Here is an 11,553-nt window from a genome sequence, read left to right as displayed (position 1 = left end):
GCCACCATATATGCTAGTCGCTTGCTGCAGCTCCACCTCATACCTTTTACCCTACCTATAAGCTTAAATAGTCCTGATCGCGAGGGTGTGAGATTGCTGAGTCCCTGTGACTCACAGATACTTCCAAAACCAGCTTGCAGGTGCCGATGAGTCCGTGCAGATGACGCAACCGAGCTCAGGACGAGCTCGATGAAGATCTTGTCCTTTGTGTTGTTTCGTTCTAGTTGATTAGTAGTGGAGCCCAGTTGGGGCGATCGGGGACCGTGTCGCATTTGGGGTTCTTCTTTTAATTTGGTTCCGTAGTCGGACCCTGATTGTATTTGGATGATGTAATGCTTTATTCATGTATTTGTGTGAAGTGGCGATTGTAAGCCAACTATGTATCTCTTTCCCTTATGTATTACATGGGTTGTGTGAAGATTACCTCACTTGCGACATTGCTTTCAAGGCGGTTATGCCTCTAAGTCGTGCTTCGACACGTGGGAGATATAGCCGCATCGAGGGCGTGACATGAAGTGAGCAACCTTGGTGAGGGTGTCCACTATAACCCAGATGGCGTATTTGCCTCACTGAGTCCTAGGCAATCCGGTGATGAAATCCATGCAAACATCATCCCATTTCCATTGTGAAGCTGGCAATGGTTGGAGAAGTCCAGCTGGCTTCTGATGATCTGCTTTCACCTTGTTGCATATGTCGCAACAGGCTACGAAATATGCAATGTCTTTCTTCATCCCATCCCACCAGAATATCCTTTTAGGGTATTCATACATTTTCATACCTCCCGGATGAATGGAATACGAGGATTCGTGTGCTTCTGACAAGATTTTCTTCTTCAAGTCCGGTTGATCTGGTACACAAATTCGTCCACGAAATAGGAGGGTACCGAAGTTGTCCTTGAAGAAATCTGGGGATTGCTTTGCATGTTTTTGTAGCTCGGCGTCTTCTGGCTGGGCCTTGCGGATATCCATCTCGAGTGTGGGGGTAAATTCCAAAATATTAGTGAGGCCAACATCCATGATGACCAAGTTGAGCCGAGCGATCTCCTCCTGAAGTTCGGTAGGCAATGATTTTAACATGACATTTAAGCTGACGGGCTTTCAACTGAGCGCATCGGCAACGACGTTGGCCTTTCCTGGATGGTAATTTATTACAAGGTCATAATCCTTGACCAATTCTAACCATCTTCGCTGACGGAGATTTAAATCTGGCTGAGTGAAGATGTATTTGAGGCTTTTGTGGTCAGTAAAAATTTGGCACCTTTTTCCAATGAGATAGTGTCTCCAAATTTTTAATGCATGAACCACTGCAGCCAATTCCAAATCATGAGTAGGATAATTTCCCTCATGTGGTCGTAGTTGTCGTGAGGCATACGCTACTACCTTGCTGTCTTGCATCAATACGCAACCAATACCTTGTCTGGAGGCATCGCAGTATACATCAAAGCTGCGATAAATGTCTGGAAGAGTCAATACCGGTGCGGTCGTCAGACGCGTCTTTGGCTCATTAAAACTCTTCTCACAGTCCTCTGTCCACTCAAACTTTGTATCCTTTTTGAGCAGTTCCGTCATCACTTTAGCAATTTTGGAAAACCCCTTCAATGAAACGACGTTAGTATCCAGCTAATCCGAGAAAACTCCGGATCTGTGTTACAGTCGTGGGTCGTACCCAATCGAGCACATCCTTTACTTTGCTCGGGTCCACGGCTATACCTTCGGCGGAAAGTACATGTCCGAGAAACCCGACTTGCTTGAGCCAAAATTCGCACTTACTGAATTTGGCGTATAACTGATGGTTGCGGAGCCGTCGTAGCACTGCTCGGAGGTGATCCTTATGCTCTTCTTCACTCTTGGAGTAAATGAGGATATCGTCGATAAAGACTACCACGAATTTGTCGAGGAAGTCCATGAACACTTTGTTCATCATATGCATGAAGAAGGCAGGGGCATTGATGAGACCAAAGGACATCACCGTATATTCGTAAAGACCGTATTGTGTAGTGAATGCGGTCTTAGGAATATCTTCCTTTTTAATCTTGAGCTGATGATATCCGGTCCGTAAATCGATTTTTGAGAATACTTCAGCCCCACTGAGCTGATCAAACAGACCATCAATCCTTGGTAGTGGGTATTTATTTTTGACGGTGACCTCATTCAACTGACGGTAATCTACGCACATACGGAGACTGCCATCCTTTTTGCCCACGAAAATTGCAGGTGACCCCCACGGTGAAGAGTTGGGACGAATATAACCCTTCTGGAGTAATTCGTCAAGCTGTTTCTTTAGTTCCACTAATTCTGATGAGGGCATCCGGTAATACTTCTTGTATATTGGTGCGGTTCCGGGCACAAGATCTATGGCAAACTCCAGTTCCCGATCTGGTGGCATGACAGGCAGTTCTTCTGGAAATACATCAGGGTACTCACTGACCACAGGAATAAATTCCAACTCAACCACAGCGGTGCAAACTAGTTCTAGCTTGGGCACATGCTTGCGAGCATGGAATTTGATGAGCTGCCCATTCAGACTGGTCAAACTGACTTCTTGGGTTGCGCAGTTTATACAAACTTGGTATTTGGTCAGCCAATTCATCCCCAATATAATATCCAACTGTTCAGACTCAATGATTATCAGAGATGTTGGAAAGTGGACCCCGTTGATATTGATCTCCAGATCATGGCAGACTAGATTGCTCTTGATTATAGATCCCAGGGTTTGTACCAGCATATTTTTGCCCAAAATGGTGCAAGGAAAATTGTTTCGGGCGGCAAAACTCTGAGAAATAAAAGAATGGGAAGCCCCAGAGTCAAATAAAATTACTGCAGGTATGTCATTAACAGAAAACATACCAATGACGACTTCTGGCTTCTCTTGGGCTTCCTCGGCGGAGATATGATTCACGTGCCCAGTTGGCCCTGACTCCATAAAGTTGACTTGTGGCCTGCTCAAGGCATTCACCTTGTTGTTCTTGGGGCACTGTTTGGCATAATGTCTGGCCTGCCCGCAAATGAAACAAGTATAATTTCGCTGGCGCTCCTCATGTGTTGGACTAGTTACAATATTCTTGACTTGAGTGGTGGTCCTATTAACATTCTGCTGCCAATTTGGCCTGTATTCCACCTGAGTCGGCTGCCAGGTACGAGCTTTTTGCACAGGTTGTCCATCCTTCTTTGGCTCAAACTTGCGCTTGTTATTGTTGTTAACGGACCTATTATCCGATATAAGCTTGTGCTCCCGTTCAACAATGAACGCTTTGTCCACCAGAGTTTGGAAATCGGTGAAATCAAACATACTGAGAGCACACCGAAGTTGTGGATTTAAACCTCCAAGAAATCTGTCAATCTTCCTTTCTTCAGTGGCCACATCATACAGAGAGTAATGGGACAAATGATTGAATTTTTGCAGATACTCAGCCACAGACTGATTTCCTTGGACGAGCGTGAGAAATTCACGCTGTTTGGCCTTCATAACTCCAGTAGGGATGTGATACTTGTGGAACTTATCCTTGACTTTTGCCCAGGTGACTTCCTCATCAATCGGCCACATCGCTTTTGTATTTTCCCACCATATGGCAACTGCGCCCTCAAGGTAATGGGTTGCAAATGGGACTTTATCATTTCCTTCAGTACGGGCGATCTCAAGCTTTTTCTCCATGGTCCGCAACCAATTGTCTGCATCCAATGGGTCAACAACCTGACTGAAACTGGGTGGATTGGTCCTCTGAAAATCTGACAGCTTTGAGTGGTGACCATTCTGATTTCCATTCTGTCCAACCATAGCTTGCACACTTCTCAATATTTCAATCAGATCATTGTTCCTTTTCTCCTCAAACATACGCAGAACTTGCTCGGTGGATGGAGGATCAGGTGGTGGAGGTGGTGGCTGAACGTTCGGCTCGGGAGAATATCCTGCCTGTCATGCGGAACGACCTACAAGAGTTCTTGCGTGAACGTTGCTACTGTTTCCTCCCCGCGTCATCCTATTGAGTATTTTTCCCAAGGCAACACAATTGAGATGAGAGACATCCAATAATAAAATTGGGGGAAAAGCCAGCAACAACTCTCAAAAAGACCAAAAAGTGCGAACAAAATACGGCAATTAAAGTCCCAACATAATTATACATAGACTCATACATGACAATTAAACTACAAGGCTGGTTCCACTACTCTCATACATGAAGCATCATGACTTATACAACTACATCCGTACACCATCTAGATGATTGCGAATACTCAAAGATACTACTGCTCTGCTGGTGCTGCGGTGTCCTCCCCTGAAGCAGTCTTAGATCCTGAACTGACGTGGTTAACGGAAACCTCCAGGTTAAAAGTAACACGACGACGCTGCCTCGAGGGCTCTCCCTCAGGGGCAGGGGTAGGATGAAGCATCAGGGCTGCAGGGGTAGCAAGAAGTGAGACCCACTAGGCAGGAGCACTGAGAGGGTTCACGGCGGAGACGCCTGTGCTACTCAGGGGAGTAACCGGCGAAAGAGGAGAGCTAGAACTAACTGGGACATACGGGGTAAATCCCAGTGAGGACGGAGTAGTGGTGGATCTAGTAGTGACCAAGGTAGCGGCTAAAGCAGTACGGGCACGAGTCAGCTCTCGAGCCAGCTCGTGGATCATCAGATAGTTAGCAGTGATATAACGAGCAAGATGGCTAGCAACACTATCAGACTCCAGGTCAACGAGGGGAAAACGGACACGACCGTTGTCGTGCAGAGATGGGTAGTAATAGAAACCTGGGTGGTGCTGCATTTGAACCTCGGTATAACGAAGCTCAACAAGGATCTCAAATGCGACAAATCGGACAGCCTGAGAAGCGGTGGAAGCGTAACCGCTCCGAGAAGTGCGAGTGTAAGAGCCGGAATCGGAACTGGTGCGCAGAGTAACCACTGCGTGATACTCATACACTGAGTCTGCTAGACGCTCCCGGTACACACGGTAGACTGGTTCGTATCCGTGAGGGTACAACCGACACCACACGTTGCGGAGAAGGTGCGGTGACGTGTACGGCATCAGCTGCAACTGGCACGGATACGGCACCGGAGCCATCTACACTCACAACCATTAGCAGGTTAGCATAACAATAATAATCAAATGACTAGAATGCAACAACCAGCTATAACTGCTACCGGCACTCAATTTTTCTCGCACCTAGCGTCCAGTTAACACGTCGTAGTCTAGCGTGGCCTACAGTCAGCACAGCTCTGATACCAATCGTTGTGGCACCCCGGCTCAGAGCGACCGGTTTACCCTGCATTGCCAGCCCAGAGACCATGTCTTCTAGCAACACACAACAAATTGGTACAGAAAACAACCGCTTTATTGATACTAGCGGAACAGAGTTCAAATTACAACAACGGTCGAGGCCAAGCGGCACACTCGATGCGGCTGAACAATATGTGCATTATTTAGTGAACATAAAGGGGCCTCGATCCGAACAACTACGTGGCAGCGGAATAACATCGTAGTGGAACATGATCTAGACTCGAACAACACTCCTTTCCAACGAGACTTTCTTGAAATCTGGCATGACACGCTAGGTCAGTACATTGAATGTACTTGCAAGCTCACAACAAGCATAATCATAATGACAAACAATATCATGATATTTAGCCAATTATTAATGATGCAACACTATATGTCAACTTGCTGTGATCATGCTCGAACGTCCCTCAGGAAAACTTACCAACCGTGATCATCCTCTGATCACAAACACCACCAATGTGGTAAAACACACCACCAACGTGGTAAGATACACCACCAACGTGGTAAAACACACCACCAATGTGGTCTTTAACAAAATGACTCATGATCCTTACGGCGATCACAACCACGACCAATATCTGGTCCTAAATTCCGCGATGGCCTTTCTGCCATCCTTGACAATGCAAAGTTTACAGTTTAGTGTGCAATTTTTATCAATCGTTGACTCATGGTGGGACCTACTACGAGGTGTCCTTAACCGTGGACGCGGCCATTGATAGATTATACACTCTGCAGAGGTAGCACACTGGACCCACACCATGGAACCCATGGCCTCGCACTCCCATTCGGGTGGACCAACGGCATTCCGACGAAACCCCTCCATTGCCACAACACTCTCCCGGACACTCCGACCCAAATCCACAACGGGCTGGTCCTGGGTGGCCCCGTGTCTACCAAAGACACCCTGGCCACCGTCGCGGTCAAACTCCCACTCGGGGAAACTCCCACTAGGGGAAATCGGTACCATAATCTTATCAACGAGCACACAAGGTTAAGTCTGCTTGCCGGGCCAGGGCAAACACGACATAACCTTCCCTAGATGGAGGCACCAACCAGAGGCCGTGTCAATGGACTGAATCAAGGCCCCCCATAAAGGCAAATGCGGTTGCACTGAAAGACTCGATTCAGCGGCACCATGACCCAGTCAACGGTGTATTCAAGTTGAGTTATTTTCAGTTTCAACTTTAAACTAACAATGACAGGTGTCATAGCATTCCATGAAATGCAAAATAACACATATATCATAAAAATAACCGATGTCATATATGCACCAAGCATAACCGTCAACAACTCACGTTACTCTACAGATGACTCACAACTTAATCAAAATATTTTGCAACAAGTTTCATTGATTTCTTACGCAGGAAAGCAATTCCGATAACTTTTTCATATGCATAACAAAAGATTTCACTATCAGCAATCCTTACTTTCTTTATCACTAAATTAAGTTCAAACTTTCTGTAAAACAAGGAATATGATTTAACAGAATATTTAATAGAATATTTTCTAACAAATTCTTATCATTTTTAGGAAGGCAAAAATATAGTTAAGATATCTATCATGCATAACAAAATTATTTCTAATATCACCTCAAATAAATCTTAACTTGCTTTATCCACTAAACTAGTTTCAACTATAAATCAAGCATAACAACTATTCAACATTTAACAGAATACAAACAACTCAATAATTATTTAAATGCATGGATTAATTATTTCATCCAAGTAAGAAAATCACAAATATTGAAATGGCATCATAAAAATGTTGCCATGGCTTGCCTTAGTGCAGGTGAGGTTCACAAGCCTCCTGGTGATCCTCAAGACAAGCCTCACCTTCTGAAAATAATTTTAAACACACAAGGAAAATATCAAGAACACTTCTGAAATTCACCAGAAATTCTAAACAGCTCAGAAAAATCTCATCTTTGGTGAGTTGTTAGATTTTCTTTCAAAGAACACAATGCAAAAAGAATCAATTCATTTGGACTTCTGGTTAAAAAGTTATAACTGTTTGAGGTGTTTTGTAAATTCAAATGAATTTGAATAAAAAGAAAAAGACTGGGGGGGTGACGTCGAAGGCGTAAAAGCCCAGGGGTGCCATCACTCATACCGCTTCACGCATGTACTGAGAGACTGACTAGCAGGCCCCACTAGTCAGGTGGGGGAAGAGGGAGAGAGAAACAGAGACGGCCGCGGCTTCGCCGGAGCTCTCGCCGGCGACGAGGGCTCTTTGGAAAAAAACGAGAGGGAGGGATGGCAAGAGGAGGTCGAGGCGTACCTACCCATACCCGTAGCGTAGCTAGGGGTGGTCGGACGGCATCAGAATCTTGCTCGCGGGCGGAGGCAGAACGGGGAGGTCGTCGGAGTTGGGGAAGACGGCGAGCAGAGGCCGTTCCAGGGGCTCCAAGCGGGCGAGACAACCTCACCGGAGAGAGGCAGAGGACCTGGAAAGGTCGCCCAGGCCTGGGAGGGGCTGGAGCTGCCGCGGCGACCAGAGGGGATCGCCGGCGTGCTCGAGCTCGGGGACGGCGGCCCGAGGCCTGCCCGGCCGGGCTATGGCTTCCTACTCTACCGTGCAGTGTGTGTGAGTGCTGGAGGATGCTCGGAAAGGGTGGGGAGGGGCTCTATATATAGGCGAGCGGTGAGGGTGCTTTGGGCTCCGCCGATGGACACCTGTCCACGGCGCGCGGCGACGAGCGGTGTCAGTGAGAGGGGGAGAAGACGACGGAGGTCACGCGGCCACTGTGGGCGAGCGGAGACGAGCACAGGGTCGAGGGGGTGACAACGAGCATAGTGCGCACGCAGTGTTGGGCTGGCCGGACCTTGCCCATGCTCGCTGCGGTGAGCTCCGGCGTCGGCGAGTGCCAGGGTGGAGTTAACGGTGTTGAGACGATGATGGTGGCGAGCTTTGGCTAGGTTTGGCAGGCGGGGGAAGCGAGCACACGCGAACAGAGCGCTCGGCGGCTCCCAGAGCGCGTCGACACGCATGCCTGGCATCGTGGACACGCGTGGTCACCGCATGAACTCCCTCCACAGGCCGGCCTTCATCCAAAAACCATGTTTGACATGTCGTTCGTGGTGGTTTTGAAGTTTACCACGGTTGGGTTTGGATCCAGGTGCAGTAGAGAAAGTTTTACAAATCTGGTAAGTTTCTGGATAGTAACTTTGAGGTGTGACTGTGGTCAAAAGGCTGGGAGTTTGAACCTGTGCTTTGGAGGCTAGCTTAGAGTTACTAAGGTAAATAAGCACAAGAATGATCAGGTCAAATGGAGCAAGTAAAATGGTAGTTGCTGTAGAAACCACCATTTCTATCCAAAACAGAAAATATTTTCTGTAGCAAAAATATCCCAAAAAGTGATGAAATATTTTTTCTCAGGGAGGTGCCCTAGGGTCTCTAGAATATTTGTGAATTATCTCAGAATTTTTTGAGCCATAAAAGTTAGGGTTGCTTTGGAGCAAACAGGTTTGGCTTAGGGTTTTAGAGAGAAATTGAATATTTTTCATTTAAGAAAAATATTCCAAAGGTTATTTTGAGGTGGATCAGAAGTGAAATGATGGTTTGGGAGAGAAATGAACACTTGGGTGAAAGCCAAGGATGCCCAAGTGTTTAAGTCCAAATGAAAAGATTCAAAAAATCCAAGTTTCAAAAAATTTCAAATGAAAAGTCAAACAAATGAAAGAGGGCACAAACCAGGCTGTCACACACATGCAAATTTGCTTAGGATGGCAGGGTAATACCGCATATAGGTAGGTATGGTGGACTCATCTGGAATAAGTTGGGTTCAAGGTTTTTGATCTACAAGCAGAATTCCCACTTAGTACAGGCGAAGGCTAGCAATTGGGTTGAGAAGCGTCCAGCTAGAGAGCAACAACGGTGATGAACATGCATTATGCATAAGTAACATTGGACACTAGCATGAGTAGGATATGAACACCATGAACATAAATATCATAGAGGCTATGTTGGTTTTGATTCAACTACATGCATGGACATGTGCCAAGTCAAGCCACTCGAACATTCAGAGGAAGGTACCATATCATCATACTACATCACAATCACTTTAACGCAATGTTGATATACAAGATAAATCATTATCCACTCCTAACTACATATGCATGGCATGAGAAACTATAATCTCTAATTGTAATTGCAAACATGTTTAATCATAATTGGTTGAATCATGGATACTAGGTTAAACGTATTTACACAAACAGAACAAGTCAAGTTCATATCCGTTTCTCTCTGCCATGACCAGTTCATCGAATATCGTCATTATTGCCTTTCACATGCACGACCGAACGATATGAAAATAATAATAGTGCAAGAGTGTCATGGACTAAGCTGGAATCTACAAACATTTTATTCAACAGGAGAAGACAAGGTAAAATGGGCTCTTTATTAGATCCATAGTTACTCATATGAGAGCCACTCAACATTTTCATCATGGTCTTCTCCTCAGTACGACTTAAATAAAAATAAAATAAATTCAGATAAACACACTGAAATATTTTTGGAGTTTTTGGTTTTCTTGAACAAGCAAATAAAAGGGAAAAGAAAAAATGAAGAAAAAAACTATTTACACGGGAAAGCTCCCAACAAGCAAAAGAAGAACAAGGAAATATTTTTGGGTTTTCTTTTCAATGCTAAAGCTAAGCATGCATAGAAAGTAAACTAACTACAACTATTTTTTTTGTTTTTCTAAGGTTTTTCAAACACACAAGCAGAAAGTAAGAAAATAAAATTAAGCATGGATAGTACAATGAAAAAGTGTGGACACCGACAAATGAAATAAGTGAACATGAATGCAATGTCGGTGGGAAACACATACTCCCCCAAGCTTAGGCTTTTGGCCTAACTTGGTAATCAATCAGAAGCTTGGATAGTAGTTGGGGTACTGAGGAGCGGGCATCCACTGATCCCACTGCTGAGGCTCTTCCTCCTCCTCTGCAGCCTGGTTATTCCGGTAGGCGATGATGTCCGCAGGCATAATCCTATATCCGCCCCTGGTAATAGGATCAAACAAAGCAGGAGCATGCAATGGAATGATATCACGAGTTTCAATGATGAAAACCAAGTTATAAGGAATAGGGATGTTAGGGTAATCTCGTGCAATAAAATGGTGGTGTTCCACGGCTGCGCGGTCTAGGTAAACCTTGGTCAAAGGGTAATCATGAAGGCGTATCTCAACATTGAAGTGAGCTGCCAAACGAGTAGCGAAAATCCCACTTTACCCTTGGACTTATTAATGTGGAGGCGACGTGCCACAATAGCTCCCAAGCTATAAGTGTTGTCGCCCTCTAGTGCACAACGTAAAGCAACAAGGTCTGGTGAACTGAGTGGACCCACCTTCTCTCTAGCAAGCAAGCATTTTGCAATGAAAAGAGCAAAGCAATGAACAACAGGAAAATGCAAGCTAGCGGCAGTGATAGCTGACACCCCTCTCTCATCTCCCATTGTTAAGGTACGATAAAAGGCCTCAAACTCTGGCGGTCTAGGCTCAACTAAGCTCCCGTTAGAAGGGATCATGCATTTGTTACAAAATTCAGTAAGTGGTATCTGACGGGTTTCGGCATATAAACTAAACTGCACCTCAGGGGGATTATTCCTAGGAAGGAAAGTAAAACTTTGAACAAAGATATTTGTGAGGAGATGATACTGTTCACATTCAGCAGCAATGAAGTCGGTGAGGCCGGCATTAGCAGCATATTGTGTGAACTCCTGAAGGATTCCAGCCTCTTCCATGAACTGGGTGTGCAGCCATTCGCACGGCCGTACTTCCGCCAACCTCCAAGGATGGAGATCACTGTCAGAAGACTCCACAATAACTCCCTTGGAGTTCTTCTTAGAAGCAAACTTCCTAAAGATATTCATCCTTTTCCTATGAACAAAAAATCTGAAATTTTTAGTCCACAAATTTTTCTCAACAAAACTTCACAAAATTGATAGCAACTACTCATAGGGATACATAGAGGCCATGGCAAGCATTCAAACTACTTAGAAATCTAAGAATTCAACATGCAAGCTCATCTACAGCAGCACCAAGAGTAGCTAATTATTCAAAATATAAACCACTAAAACAAAAACTAATTGGACAAACGGTGGAGTTACATACCAAGCAACAATCCCCCGAAACAGTTTCAGAAACGGAGCTTCGAGCAAAGAGATCGAGATCCGCGGGTTTGAGAGCAAGAACTCAGGAGAGAGAGCAAAGGTGAATTTTTTCTGGAGGTAGGTGATGATGTGGTGTGAAGATATAAGTGAGAGGCCCACGTGGGGACCACAACCC

The 11,553-nt window shown here is 45.3% G+C and overlaps 1 protein-coding gene across 1 annotated transcript; it reads right to left on the bottom strand.

The window, feature by feature from the left end:
- Window positions 1–566: 566 nt before the first annotated feature.
- On the bottom strand, window positions 567–8,263 carry LOC147979746 (uncharacterized). Its single transcript, XM_087515331.1, has 5 exons — window positions 7,940–8,263; window positions 2,847–3,909; window positions 1,666–2,399; window positions 1,473–1,592; window positions 567–1,046 (listed from the first exon to the last, which is right to left on the bottom strand). Exons 1-5 carry the CDS (start codon window positions 8,261–8,263, stop codon window positions 567–569), a joined length of 2,721 nt encoding a protein of 906 aa, XP_087371457.1.
- Window positions 8,264–11,553: the final 3,290 nt, after the last annotated feature.

The sequence above is a fragment of the Triticum urartu genome, chromosome 3A (assembly GCF_056163025.1).
Source record: "Triticum urartu cultivar PI428250 chromosome 3A, HENAU_Tu73, whole genome shotgun sequence".
In the NCBI taxonomy this organism is placed as follows: Eukaryota; Viridiplantae; Streptophyta; class Magnoliopsida; order Poales; family Poaceae; genus Triticum; species Triticum urartu.
Note: the sequence above shows the minus strand (reverse complement) of the source record. Positions and strands in the feature narration are given on the sequence as shown.